This window comes from Lissotriton helveticus, chromosome 3_2 (assembly GCF_964261635.1).
Source record: "Lissotriton helveticus chromosome 3_2, aLisHel1.1, whole genome shotgun sequence".
NCBI lineage: Eukaryota > Metazoa > Chordata > Amphibia > Caudata > Salamandridae > Lissotriton > Lissotriton helveticus.
The window spans coordinates 176,865,815-176,881,295 of NC_136062.1; the positions used below are offsets into that span (position 1 = coordinate 176,865,815).

The following is a 15,481-nucleotide window of genomic DNA, read 5'->3' on the forward strand; positions in this document are numbered from 1 at the left end:
AGCGCCAACACCAATGACATCCCGCCCTCGCAAGATCTGTGCGACTCACTGGCCACCTTCCTCCATCGCATCCACGATAGCTTCAACACACCAACTGCCCCGACCGCAACAGACCCCACCCCGACCCTCACCGGCACCAACCAGCTGATCTCCTGGACCCACGTCAACGACGACGAGATACGCAAGGTCATGAACTCCATCCACTCAGGATCTCCGTCAGAACCCTGCCCACACCACGTTTTCAACAAAGCTGATGCAACCATCGCACCACAACTACGGAAGATTATCAACAACTCCTTCGACACAGCGACATTCCCGGAAAGCTGGAAGCATGCCGAAATCAACTCCCTCCTCAAGAAGCCCAAGGCGGACCCCAAAGACCTCAAGAACCTCCAGCCCATCTCCCTGCTCCCCTTCCCGGCGAAGGTCATCGAGAAAATCGCAAACATGCAGCTGACCCGCCACCTCGAGGACAACAACATCCTAGATCCTTCCCAGTCCGGATTCAGACGAAAACACAGCACCGAGACAGCCCTCATCGCCGCCACAGACAACATCGGGCGCCAACTAGACAACAGCAAAACTTCAGCCCTCATCCTCCTGGACCTGTCAGCCGCCTTCGACACGGTCTGCCACCGCACACTAAGAACATGCCTCCAAGAAGCCGGAATCCAGAGAAAAGGCCCTGGACTGGACCACGTCCTTCCTCTCCGACAGTACCCAGCGTATCCACCTCCCACCCTTCGATCCGTAGCCACTGACCTCATCTGCGGAGTACCTCAGGGCTCATCCCTAAGCCTGACCCAGATCAACGTCTACATGGCCCCCCTCGCACAAGTGGCCCGCCAGCATGACCTGAACATCATCTCCTACGCCGACGACACCCAGCTCATCCTCTCCCTCACCAAGGACCCACACACTGCCAAAACCAAACTCCACGAGAGAATGATGGCCGTCGCCGACTGGATGCGGAAAAGCCGCCTGAAGCTGAACTCGAACAAGATGGAAGTCCTCATCCTCGGCCCCACCCCCTCTGCGTGGGACGACTCCTGGATGCCGACCGCACTTGGAACAGCCCCAACACCCATGGACCACGCACGCAACTTAGGATTCATCCTCGACTCCTCCCTCTCCATGTCAAAGCAGATCAACGCCATCTCCTCCTCCTGCTACAACACGCTCCGCATGCTTCGCAGGATCTACAAGTGGATCCCGACCGAAACCAGAAGAACGGTTACCCAAGCCCTCTCGTCAGTAGCAGGCTGGACTACGGCAACACACTCTGCGCAGGAATCCCGGACAAACACCTGTGATGACTACAACGCGTCCAAAACGCCTCCGCCCGACTGATCCTCAATGTCCCCCGCCGCAGCCACATCACCTCCCACCTAAAAGACCTGCACTGGCTCCCCATCACCAAGAAGATCACCTTCAAGCTCCTCACCCACGCACACAAAGCACTCCACAACACCGGACCGGCTTACCTGAACAACAGACTCAACTTCTACACCCCCGTCTGCCAGCTACTCTCCACCAGCCTCGCCCTTGCCGCCGTCCCGCGCACCTGACGAACAACCGCCGGCGAAAGATCCTTCTCCTTCCTCGCCGCCAAGACCTGGAACACCCTCCCCACCCATCTGCGGCAGACCCAACACCTATACCTTCAGACGGCTCCTCAAGACCTGGCTCTACGAGCAGTAGCAGCACCCCCGCCTCAGCGCCTTGAGACCCTCGCGGGTAAGTAGTGCACTTTCCAAGTTCACTGATTGATTGATTGATTGATTCATAAGTGCAAGGGATTTCTCCAATGCGATAGTAGGAAACTGCGTAAGGGAGAAATCAGCATTACGGCTAACATCAGGAGGTCAATTTGGACACTCTCTTGTGAAAGTTGCACACATAGGGCCCCTTCGACACCCTATTACAGCCATGCTTATTGAGTACTAGCACATACTTCACAGAGACGTTTTTTTAGTTGCCTCTCATTTTTTGTACAAACACTTCTAGTGTGCGACTAATGGTAGCTGGTCATAAGAGGTGGGCAACTGTTCGTCCCTTCCATACTCTTGACCACATCAGGTAATGCAGCACTGAGGTCCCTGGCTGCCAAAACAAATTGGTTACTGTTGCCTGTTAACTCCATCTATTTGTATAAATGGAAAAAGACTGTGTTTTAAAATTGGATTGCGGGTAAATACGTTTGAATTCAAAAGATTGCACCTCAGGGTTTTTTTAGTTTTAAATCAGCCCATTGCTTAGCCAGCAACAAAACTCAATATAAGGCATTACCAACTAGAAAGAGTGGGAAAAACACTGTAGATAAAACGCACTCGTGTTTTGAGATGTTTCAGTTAGCAATTAAAATTTTGTACTATTTTATTGTTAACAATATGTAACAATATAGGCATTTCTGCTGACCTCTCGCTGATATTATCATTAAGTAATAATGCATTTCTGCTGCCCTCTCACTGAAATAATTAGTAAGTCATTTATTTCTGTTGTCCTTTTGCTGATAATCTACTTTGACTAGACCTACTTGAAAGAAACAGGTCAGTATGGGTCAATGAGTCCCTCAGATTTATTTATCTAGATGCATCTTTGTAATTCTAGGAAAATATCCAGTGTCCAATTACAGACGTGGGCATATTTAAACATCTTTTACAAGGGGAAAGTTAAGGGTGCATGAGTCATATCTTTGTAAAGGAGTGCTTGTACCAGATTTCGATAAAAGTTGTAATTTCTTACCTTGGATTCCTGTCCTGCCCTAATCATACAAACCTCTGATGCTGAAGAACGCAGAACAGCTCTGATATCGTTGAGTTACATAGTAAAGGTTAAATATCAGAATAACATGGGTCCACGAATGAATGACATGGGTCCCTGCTCCTCTCTGGTACAATTCTGCTTCGAATCTCAAGAGCAGATGAAATCTTGACCTATTCTAATAGGATGAATAAAGAAATACACTTTACAGAGATTTTAGCTGACAAAATAACTAATTTGTACCTACTCCCATTTCGCTAAATATGTTGTTAATTATAATTTGACTTATAAGAATGAAGGAAATGCTGAAGGAGTTTCAAATGTCCCAGTAGAAAGAAATACTTTAGAGTCATAATAACGTATCTTTACAGTTTAGCTGATTTTTCCAGGGCCTTAGTGACTTGTTGGACACTTCTGACCTATGCTTTTATTTTTCGTAGACCTATATCCGGAGCATGGATAAGGATTTTGTTGCAGCCACGATCCAGGCCATTGGACGATGCGCCACAAACATTGGCAGAGTCCGTGACACTTGTCTGAATGGTCTGGTGCAGCTCCTGTCCAACAGAGATGGTGAGGAAAGTGATGGGCTGCCTGGGAGGGGGGATCAAAGGGGTGCAGAGGTGCATCATACAGCTACTCAATGAAAGTACTAGTGAAAGATCAGAAGGCTCTGGGTAAGTGCTCTCTGTCTTGGAGGTCATGCTGCCTTAAGATTAGGCAGTGCATGTGAGTGTACACACAAGGCTCTAGAGTTAGAGTTAGAGTAGAGTTAGAGTCAAATCCAGACTGAAGCTCACAATGCCCAAGACTAGGTTATGAATTTTGCAGTTTATTCAGCACACACACAGGTTTTTCTCAAATATAATTTTCCCTGTAACACCTGGGAAAATGTACTTGGATAAAAAAAATCTGAAAGAACAAAAACGAGCAGAATTTCAGTGTTGTAAAACTGATATGTTATCCCATATTCAGATCAGAAAACCTCACAAACATGCAGTAACATCGCCCAGTTAAAAATACACAGTGTGTTAATGGAGTTTCCCCTGAATGATATTACTGCACAATAATTACAAGCAACTGTGAATGAAGGTTAAGCAGTGTATACTCATATGGGTAGAGAGACAAGAGTTTTTTTGTAGGTGTTAGTGGAGGAGAAGAAGAAATGCGATTTTTGTAAGGTGGTGGGGACGCATATAACTGGCATCGGATTCTCCAGCATATAGACTGTAATGATATTCCTCATTGATTACACAGGTTACTTAGCTGCGCATTGCTCCGACCTCACTCACAAAACCACATCTTTGACCTGAAATGCTTCCTATAAAGTGTAGCAGTGGAAGCAAAAAAATTGGGAACAACTGCTAATTTAAAATGGTGAAACATCAAAGTAGAACTAATAATCAAAGCAATTGTTATTTTGCAAATTAGCGATTGAAGGAGGAACCTACCCATTAACTTGGAGGTTCAGGTAAAGCGTAACAAGTTGGGGAGGCTGGTAGGTGACTACTGGCAGTGAAGCACCACTAAAAGTTGTTTGGAACAGTGTGGTAGGCAAGGAATGCATCATTTGTGACCCGCAGCTCTGTGGGCAAGCTAATGCTAATCACAGAAATTGAAGTGGAAGAGGATGAAACGAGAGAAACACAGTGGCTATCTAGAAAATGTGATCAAATATATGAGCTGGGTAACATATACACACAGATGTCCAGGAATTAACGTAATTAAATATTTACAAGTTTCACAATCAGGTTGAACTCATTTTAGATATTGTTGTGGCATAGTTGAAGTGAGTCAGGTGGTGTCTACTCAGCTCTGTACATAACCAAAGAAAGTGGATGAACACTTAGGGTGCAAGTCAATGTTGTGACCAGTGGCATAAATGGAAAGGGATAAAGAAAGCATGCCAGTCATAGTGTGGCTCATGATACAATAAGTCTACTTTCATTAAAGCCATGCTTTTAGGGCCTGATGAAAGGCTTTATGCCAGCGTTTTAAAATATACTCATTGTAATTTTTCCCACTCCATGCATTCAACCCTTCCTTCTCCGATAATTACCAAAAGGGACACAGACACAGCCACGTGTGACATACGCATGTAGTTACTCGCCTTATTAATTCATGATCTAGCTTTTTGACTTCACCTGCAGTGCCGACACTAGATTGTATGACTTAGTGCCCAGTGAATGGCTTAGAATAGCCACAGTGAACACTACGTCTAAAGGGTAGTGCTCTCAACATTAACATTTGGTTTAAAGTGCATGGTATTCTGGATGAAGAAGGAGGATGTGTAATATCTGTAAGGCGATCTAAGCACCTCTAGACCCATCAAAAGGGATGTTTTGGGATTGTAGTCTGGATATTGTTTTTAAAACGTACCCATGCAATTTGGTAGCACTTACAGGGATTTCATAAATTGCTGCACCAGCTATTGACCAAAGCCACAGTTTGCCTGTCCCCAGTGGACAAACCAGTCCCACAGCTACCTGGGCAGCTTTTCTAGAAAATGTATTGATGTCTGCTTCAACTAGTAAATAAAATCACAACCCTCCCAGTGCCCTTTACCTGCAGTGAACCAGGACAAAGACTCCACCTCAGATTGTTTACTTCCGCTATCGGATTCGGACGTTCCAGTACCAGTTTCTGCACTGTTTCGGAATTCCATGGGAACTCCAGTGCCAGTCCTTAAAAACTCAGATCCCATGACGGAAGGCCGCTCCACTCTCTATTGAATCAGCAGGAATGCTGGATTCATCTTCGTCAGCTCAATGCTACCTTGCAAAAAACAAAGGTTATATTGAGAATGAGAAGAGAGTTCGGTATGAAGAAGTCACCTTTCCAGTTCTATTCTAGCATCAATTGTGTAACCACTGCTTGTCCTCCGAGTATGAGGAGTCCACCTGCTCATTGTGCAAGGTTTTCAAGTGAAAGAAAATCATTCACTTCTGCCATGAATGTCACAGGGGACACCATTAGATAGTGGCAGGACCCATCCGAAACAGTGGACCTCTTCTGTACTGAAGACCTCAAGGGTGGCGAGGAAGAAGGAAGACAGTCGGGTCTCTAGCTAGTAAAGGGGCACCAGGGCCCAGACATCTTATCATCCAACAGATTAGAGGTTGAATAGTAAGAAATCCCTTTTCCAAAGAGCACAGGGCCAAAGACAAATGCAGCAGCTCATACCCCTGTTTCTCCACATGCACCCGAGGATTGGCTGCCCAAGAATCTTTCACAGATGCCGAACACCGCTCCTGAGTGTGTCTGGAGTCAAGCCCAGAGATGAGCCAGAAGAATCATCGACGTTCGGATCTGGCTCCAAAGCCAAGACCTCTTGAGCCTCAGAGACTCCCTCATCTCCAGGAAAGCCTCAGTGAGGCACACCAAGCCTAGACACCAACCCACGCCGGCTGGACCCAGAGGCACAGAGAAACAGTCCTGTGAGTCAAAATTGACTCCAAAGTAGATTTCACAGCCAACTTCGAGGCCAGCCTCGAAGCATCCCTCTATACCAAAATCAGAGAGCCCTCTGTCAGCCCCAAGCTGCCCAGTGTCCGGCAGGGGGAGATATTTATTCATCCCTCACTTTTGAAGATGTGTTCCAGACCACCTCTGTTAGGAAGACTACCTCACATCAGCCTGGAAAAAAAGAGAAAGTTCTAAGAGCAAATTTCTACCGAGCTAGAGTTCTATCCCATCCCCAAAAAGGTGAGCGGTAAGGCCACCAGTCGCCCCGGCCCTCATCAAACCTCACTATAGCCACCGCTTCACACACTGACACTACCTTTGCAGCCTCCAATAGCAGCACAATCTCAGTCACCACAGCCGATCCTTTCCTCAGACCACAGTGACTCAGATCAGGATAGCTTTCATTAGCCTGACAACCCAGTCACTCCATGAGCTGGGATGACCACTGGAAGGCTATTACTTCGATCCTTAGTAGGATCCAGATGTTAAGTCCTGAGCGATTGCCAGTGGCTGAGATTAATTTAAGCATTCCTTCCATCACCTTTTTGTTTTTGCAGGAGACCTCCCCAAGGAGAGCCAGAAGATTGACACGGCTGGGAAAGGAGTAGTTGTAGGGGCTACCACATAATGAAGAATTGCTAATTAGGTTGGACTGCTCGCAATTGTATGATCACTACCACTGAGAGGAAATGAAGCAGTGTAAGACTCCGTCCTGGAAAAGCCTACCCAACCCAATCAAAAAGAGGGTGATGGTATTCAAAAGGGGCTGTCCCTTTTTCAGATGCCACATCCTCTTACACTGAGGTCAGTGGTTAAGCTGTTGGAGTTAATGGCTTCATGCATAGTAATAGTGCTGCACACAAGACTGCACATTCACCCACTGCAAGAGCAGCAAACTTAACTCATCACCATAGTAGCCCGACACTAAAATGCATCTATTTTAACACCAGGTAATTTCCCAAACATAGCATGGAGATTTGGGACACACTTGACGATTTAAGCCCAGACCTAGCCTTCGCCACCGAAACTTGGCTTGATGACAATAACTCACCTGATATTGTTTCACCCCTTCCACTTGGTTACAAAATATTAAAACAAGACAGGAAAGGTAAGAGAGGCGGGGATATTGCCATTCTCTTTAAAGATCATCTCTCCTGCATTCCCAACACAACTACTCTAGTAGGCTCCCATGAGATCCTAGCCTTTACAGTTATGAACGGTGTCCATATATTATTGGGAGGAGCAATCATTTACAATCCAACGGGCCAATACCCTGGAATAAGCACTAATTTACTCCCACAACTTTTTCCTCTCTGCCTAAAACAGAGTCAATAGCCCGGTCATAGGTGATTTTAATCTCCATTATGAAAACGCTGCTATTCCAGGTGTTAAACACCTGGAAAACAATATGGCCATAATGCAATTAACTCAGAGGATATCGGATCCAACACATGTGGCTGGACACACACCGGACCTAATGTTCTCAAATATAACAACCATCAATATTCACAAAATTAAACCACTTACATGGACAGATCACTCCTTAATCTCCTTTTCCCTAGCTATTCCAACTAAGTCATCTAAGGCTGTAGCTACATATAAATTAGGGATAAGATCTTGGAACCTAATTACTCAAGAAACCTTTCCTATGCACTTCACTCACCTAGACCAGGACACATTTCACTTTCACTGTGCAAGTACCTCAGCCACTCTACTACAACAAGAAATAGAGAAGTCGCTTTACAAATGCGCCACAAACTAAAAGAAAAAACAACTACCAACTCGAGATCTGAAAAATGCCACACTCCTGAACTAAAAATAAACAAACGAAAATGTCGCTCTCTGGAGCATAAATGGAGACTGTCAAAGGACAACGTAGCTAGACGGAACTACCTAGCTGAACTGAAAATCTACCACCACGCTTTAAAAAATGCCAAAACAAAGTACTATACAAGAAGGATAGAAGATAACAGCAGCTCGTCCAAGGAACTATATAAAGTGGTTTGTGAACTGTCTAAACCCACCAGCCTGTCACAAACCATGGCTCCTATGGTAGAGAACTGCAAATAAATAAATAATTTCTTCACTGACAAAGTGACAAAAATGTATGCATGCTTCGATAATCCTCCCGAAGATGATAATGTTGACTGGGAAAATCTGGCTCCTCACCCCTCTGCACAAACTCGCCTTTACAGAGGCGGAAGTGACTAAAGCCATGATTGAGGTCAAGGCGGGATCCCCACTTGACCCTTGCCCGCATATTATTTTCTCCAAACTAGCACCAATTCTATCTCCCCATGTCAGTAAAATATTTAACAAATCTCTGGAACAAGCGTCATGCCCAGACATTTGGAATAAAACTGTAGTATTTCAACTTTAAAAAAAAGCAGGACTTGGAATTTATTACCCAGCTAACTATCGCCCCATTTCTCAACTACCTTATTTATCCAAAGTTCTGGAGCGCTTAGTTAATAAGCAACTCACCACCTTCCTTGAATCTAACAACCTATTCGACCCCTCACAGACGGGCTTTAGAACCAATAACAGCACAGAAGCGTCTCTACTAGCTGTGTCTGATAACATCAGAACACTAGTAGACTAGGGCAGAGCCGTAGCATTGATCTTTAGATCTCTCTGCGGCCTTTGATACCGTTTCCTATACAAAACTACTCCAAATCTTGCACAAAAAAGGGGTATCTTTCAAAGCCCTATCATGGTTCACCTCTTTTCTGAAAGATCGAGCCCAAACAATTCAAATGGGATCCTGCTACTCCACCACAACGCGCATTAAGTACGGAGTCACCCAGGGAGCTACCTTAAGTCCCACTCTTCTTAATGCCTATGTTTCATCTCTGGCGGATATCAGTAGGAAATGGGGATTTGCTATTTGCTCCTATGCCGATGATACACAATTGGTGATTCCCATGATAGACAGGCTGACCAACGCTGAAACAAAAATAATCTAACTAACTGTCTCACCGAACACGCAGATTGGATGTCCCAACACTGTCTAAAAGTAAACGCCGGAAAGTCGGAAATTCTGCTCTTCGGTGGTGCCCGGGATATCTGGGACAGTAGCTGGTGGCCCCAGGCACTGGGCACCGTCCCAGAACCCAAGCGAGCGGCAAAAAATCTGGACATCGTCTTCGATGAAACCCTATATTTGTTGGACCAAGTACACACATTGTGTTGTAAAACCTACGCCACACTGAAACTTTTCAGGCGACTCTTTCCCTGGATTCCACAAAATTGCAGACAAACGATCACTCAGGCTCTGCTCATGAGCAGACTTGATTATGGCAATGCCCTTTATGTAGGCATGGCTTACTTTCTTTTCACCAGACTCCAGGTAGTTCAGAATGCTGCTGCCAAACTAATATGTAATAAAAAAATATATAGTTCAGCATTCCTCAATCTGAAGGAATTACACTGGCTCCCCATCCGCCAGAGAGCCAGCTTCAAGCTCCTCTGTTTTGCGCATAAAACCCTCCATAAAAAGTGGCCACAAATCCTACATGATAAATTACAATTCCACATCCCTTCGCGTAACTCGAGATCACGCCATCTAGCTCTCACCTCTATCAAGCGCACTTCCAAGGCCAGAATGGGCGACTGGTCCTTTTCCAAATCAGCTGCGGTCCCCTGGAACAACCTATCCCTAGATCTTCGCTTGACAGAAGATTATCTACTGTTTAGTAAAAAATTGAATACTTTCCTGTTCCCTAGAGATTGACTCTACCATTGATTAATTACATCTCGCTCTAGTCCGTCCTCGCACTGTGATGTCCCTTGGGATGATTGATGTGCTTTACAAATACTGTAAAATACAAAAATACAAAGAGTTTCCAGCAAGGCATTGGTAACAAGCGCAGTGTCAATGGAAAGATCTTGTGCCCAGAACACATATCACACTCTTTTGGTCGGGCAGCAAAGATTTGTTGCTGGCCTTGACTTTTCTGGACCCTCAACCTCAAGTGACGATAATAACAGATGCCTCACTCATCAGGTATGTAGTACATCTCAACCACATGACTGTACAGGGTATCAGGATGCAAGACAAAGTGGCTACTTCAATTTCGTGGAGCTCACATCAGTCTAATGTTTATGTTATATTATGTTAATTTATGTTATGTTATGTGAAGCTGTCTCTTTATATGATATACTAAAAAGAGGTTACTCGTGCAAAGAGTCCAGATATTCCCTTATGAGTGGACAAAGGCTTGCTCATTCTAGGGAGTAGTGTGACCCAGCAGCCTTAGGCTTTTCAGAGAGGAGTGTTGGACATTTGCAAATGCACATATAGTCAAGAAAACGGTACACACTACTTAATATGGAGATCCACACCAATTCATAAAAATAGCACATATCTTTATATATATTTAGGCACCAGAATCGATACGATCAGATAAGGGCGATTTGAGATAGAAATTCTTTACGTTTTAAAAAATTGACACAGCAATTTTCAGAGGCTGCAATGTTATCCTTTGGGAGGAAAAACAAATGCAGTTTACAGATAGAGTACAGAGACTTACAAGACCAGTCTCCTGCACTTAAGGTAAGTTAGGGGCAAGGTCCAAGGCAGCACCAGCAGGTCACATCCAACAGCACTAGTGTGGCTGGGAGTAGTGCTGCAATACAGTGTTGGGTGCCCAATGTTAGTCTATGAGAATTGGTCTTCATGAAGAGGCTGCAGGTTTGGACTGGGAGGCCAGTCGGACTGACTTAACAGGGGGGCTCGGACCTCATGATGTTTGCGAATGTGGGGACACCTATAGTCCTCTTCTCCATGGCCCAGGGGTGACCAGTGTAAAGGTGTCATTAGGCGTCGGGTTTCTGCCAACCGGGAGCACTCACGATCAAGGGAGCCTGCAAACAGAGGCTGCAGGCAGCGGTGGTGAGTCCACAGTGGGAAAGTCAAAAGTGGGTCATGTCGCTGGTGTGCCAAGGGACCACGCTGGCACCTTCGGCCCACTTCAGATCGGGCTAGGTGGTTCGGGTGCAGTGGTGCTTTCAGGTGTCGGGTCTTTGCAGTCTGGAGCCTTCACAGTTTGGCCTTTGATACCTCCAGGATTCAGGGGAACAGCTCCGCTGTTCAATGAGAGCTCCTGAGTCTTTGGGGAAGTGCTGACCATCCTCCCAGGGTTTGGAGGATCAGCAGTTTGCAGGGTGAGACAACTCTTACGCAATTCTCGAAAATAGGAGAACAGGCTGGCAGTGTTGGTGCCAAGTCAGTTGCTTCTTCAGTTCTTGCTTTACGCGGTTCTTCAGTCCTTCTTTTGGTGGGCAGGATCTGCTTTCCTGGAGCCAGGGCGTCCCTAAATACTGAATATGTCTAGTAGAATCAGATGATGATGGTATTCTAAAATAAAATAATAAAATACAGGTCACTAGAAATGGGTCAGTCGATCTATCAATCAGAGAGTCGTAAAGGGTAGCTACTCAACCGTGAGGGTCTAAAGACGCTGGGGAGTGGATAGGCTGCTAATCCATCTGGGTGGGTGTGGTAATTACCAGCCTTTTCAGCATTACTCTGAATGAGATCCTACATCTTGTTGCTCTTCAAATTCTAAATCTTTTCAATGTCAAATAAATATGCAACACATGCATCTTAAACCTTATTCTTAAAACCCCTGACATAGTTCCATTGTTGTACAGCTGTGTATTTCCCTACAGCTAGGTTTGAGGCATATAAATATTTATGTATTAATTATAAAATGTTTAATACTAATTCATACAGTGAGTTTTTCCCAGCATTGGCACTGTGCCTTGTCTTTTACAGTGCACAAGAGCAGCATCAGATAAAAGATGGAGGTGAATGATATATTGAGGGGTTTTCCATGGAGAGTATTCTTAAAAGGAGAGTGAACATCTGTCAATGGCCTGCTCGGGCATAGAGTATGCTTCTGTGTAGGGTGTCGGGCGAGACTGCACAACCATGACAGATGAGATTGTGTAAAAAAAAAAGCAGCACTAACGAGGCCAATCTGTACTGTTAACAAACACTGAAAATGCCTTACAACCTAACACCACTTATCTTTACTAATACAATATAATACCTACCAGCCATTCACACTTAAATCTCCCACACATAACCAACCAACTATCCTTTTAATTTTCTTTTAATATCTTACATTCACCTTAAGCCCAACGTTTGTCAATTTTCCTGTCCACACGTCACCTTCCCTTTAACATTTATCTGACCGCTGCCTCCCTGTTTTACGTTTTTATATATCCCCTGTATTCCTTACAAGATTGTCATAGATCAGCTCCACTCCCACGTTCAGGTTACAACCCAACCCCGCTGTTCCTCCCATCAAACTTGTGGCCAACCTACATTCAATAATACTCTTCCAACCTTACAAATCTGTTCCACCTGCAGCCAACATTTGTAAAACATTGTTTCCATTGTCTGGTCCTATAAAGTAGCCTGCATGCCCACAACCTCATCCTTATCACCCCCCAAAATTCCTTCAGAAGCTTAAAGCAAACTACAGAGGGATGGGAATCATTAGCTGGGTCTCAGGTGCACCAGATAATGGCAATTGAGAGAGCAAATCATGACCACCCCAAACTTCTCTCCACACCTCCTAGCCCACTTCCATGATTCCACATATAGGGTGGGGGGCTGCACTACATTCCTGAAAAACAAGGACACTCGTTTTCAGAGGCGCATGTGTGCTGGGTAGGTGAGAAGATCTCCCTGAAGGGTGTAGAGTTTGATGTAAAGGAGAATGGTGGAGCATGCAGGGATGCTGAAGAGGAGTGCAGACGTTGGAGAGTGGTGGAGCATGCAGGGATGCTGAAGAGGAGTGCAGACGTTTGAGAATGGTGGTGCATGCAGGGATGCTGAAGAGGAGTGCAGACGTTGGAGAGTGGTGGAGCATGCAGGGATGCAGAAGAGGAGTGCAGACGTTTGAGAATGGTGGTGCATGCAGGGTTGCTGAAGAGGAGTGCAGACGTTTGAGAATGGTGGTGCATGCAGGGATGCTGAAGAGGAGTGCAGACGTTTGAGAATGGTGGTGCATGCAGGGATGCTGAATAGGAGTGCAGACGTTTGAGAATGGTGGTGCATGCAGGGATGCTGAAGAGGAGTGCAGACGTTTGAGAATGGTGGTGCATGCAGGGATGCTGAAGAGGAGTGCAGACGTTGGAGAGTGGTGGAGCATGCAGGGATGCTGAAGAGGAGTGCAGACGTTTGAGAATGGTGGTGCATGCAGGGTTGCTGAAGAGGAGTGCAGACGTTGGAGAATGGTGGAGCATGCAGGGATGCTGAAGAGGAGTGCAGACGTTTGAGAATGGTGGTGCATGCAGGGGTGCTGAAGAGGAGTGCAGACGTTAAAGAATGGTGGTGCATGCAGGGATGCTGAAGAGGAGTGCAGACGTTGTAGAATGGTGGTGCATGCAGGGATGCTGAAGAGGAGTGCAGACGTTGGAGAATGGTGGTGCATGCAGGGTTGCTGAAGAGGAGTGCAGACGTTGGAGAATGGTGGAGCATGCAGGGATGCTGAAGAGGAGTGCAGACGTTTGAGAATGGTGGTGCATGCAGGGATGCTGACGAGGAGTGCAAACTTTGGAGAATGGTGGAGCATGCAGGGATGCTGAAGAGGAGTGCAGACGTTTGAGAATGGTGGTGCATGCAGGGATGCTGAAGAGGAATGCAGACGTTTGAGAATGGTGGTGCATGCAGGGACGCTGAAGAGGAGTGCAGACGTTGGAGAATGGTGGAGCATGCAGGGATGCTTAAGAGGAGTGCAGACGTTGGAGAATGGTGGTGCATGCAGGGATGCTGACGAGGAGTGCAGATGTTGGAGAATGGTGGTGCATGCAGGGATGCTGAAGAGGAGTGCAGATGTTGGAGAATGGTGGAGCATGCAGGGATGCTGAAGAGGAGTGCAGACGTTTGAGAATGGTGGTGCATGCAGGGATGCTGAAGAGGAGTGCAGACGTTTGAGAATGGTGGTGCATGCAGGGATGCTGAAGAGGAGTGCAGACGTTGGAGAATGGTGGAGCATGCAGGGATGCTGAAGAGGAGTGCAGACGTTTGAGAATGGTGGTGCATGCAGGGATGCTGAAGAGGAGTGCAGACGTTTGAGAATGGTGGTGCATGCAGGGATGCTGAAGAGGAGTGCAGACGTTGGAGAATGGTGGTGCATGCAGGGATGCTGAAGAGGAGTGCAGACGTTGGAGAATGGTGGAGCATGCAGGGATGCTGAAGAGGAGTGCAGACGTTGGAGAATGGTGGAGCATGCAGGGATGCTGAAGAGGAGTGCAGACGTTGGAGAATGGTGGTGCATGCAGGGATGCTGAAGAGGAGTGCAGACGTTGGAGAATGGTGGTGCATGCAGGGATGCTGAAGAGGAGTGCAGACGTTGGAGAATGGTGGTGCATGCAGGGATGCTGAAGAGGAGTGCAGACGTTGGAGAATGGTGGTGCATGCAGGGATGCTGAAGAGGAGTGCAGACGTTTGAGAATGGTGGTGCATGCAGGGATGCTGAAGAGGAGTGCAGACGTTGGAGAATGGTTGTGCATGCAGGGATGCTGAAGAGGAGTGCAGCCGTTTGAGAATGGTGGTGCATGCAGGGATGCTGAAGAGAAGTGCAGACGTTGGAGAATGGTTGTGCATGCAGGGATGCTGAAGAGGAGTGCAGACGTTTGAGAATGATGGTGCATGCAGGGATGCTGAAGAGGAGTGCAGACGTTGGAGAATGGTGGTGCATGCAGAGATGCTGAATAGGAGTGCAGACGTTGGAGAATGGTGGAGCATGCAGGGATGCTGAAGAGGAGTGCAGACGTTGGAGAATGGTGGTGCATGCAGGAAAGCTGAAGAGGAGTGCAGACGTTTGAGAATGGTGGTGCATGCAGGGATGCTGAAGAGGAGTGCAGACGTTGTAGAATGGTGGAGCATGCAGGGATGCTGAAGAGGAGTGCAGACGTTTGAGAATGGTGGTGCATGCAGGGGTGCTGAAGAGGAGTGCAGACGTTAAAGAATGGTGGTGCATGCAGGGATGCTGAAGAGGAGTGCAGACGTTGTAGAATGGTGGAGCATGCAGGGATGCTGAAGAGGAGTGCAGACGTTTGAGAATGGTGGTGCATGCAGGGGTGCTGAAGAGGAGTGCAGACGTTAAAGAATGGTGGTGCATGCAGGGATGCTGAAGAGGAGTGCAGACGTTGGAGAATGGTGGTGCATGCAGGGTTGCTGAAGAGGAGTGCAGACGTTGGAGAATGGTTGTGCATGCAGGGTTGCTGAAGAGGA

The 15,481-nt window shown here is 46.6% G+C and overlaps 1 protein-coding gene across 1 annotated transcript in view; it reads left to right on the forward strand.

The window, feature by feature from the left end:
- Positions 1–15,481, forward strand: part of AP3B2 (adaptor related protein complex 3 subunit beta 2) — a 352,683-nt gene that overhangs the window by 148,865 nt on the left and 188,337 nt on the right. Inside the window, exon 13 of the mRNA XM_078684977.1 lies at positions 3,204–3,336. Coding sequence (XP_078541103.1) covers positions 3,204–3,336 — 133 coding nt within the window. The remainder of the gene's footprint in view (positions 1–3,203; positions 3,337–15,481) is intronic.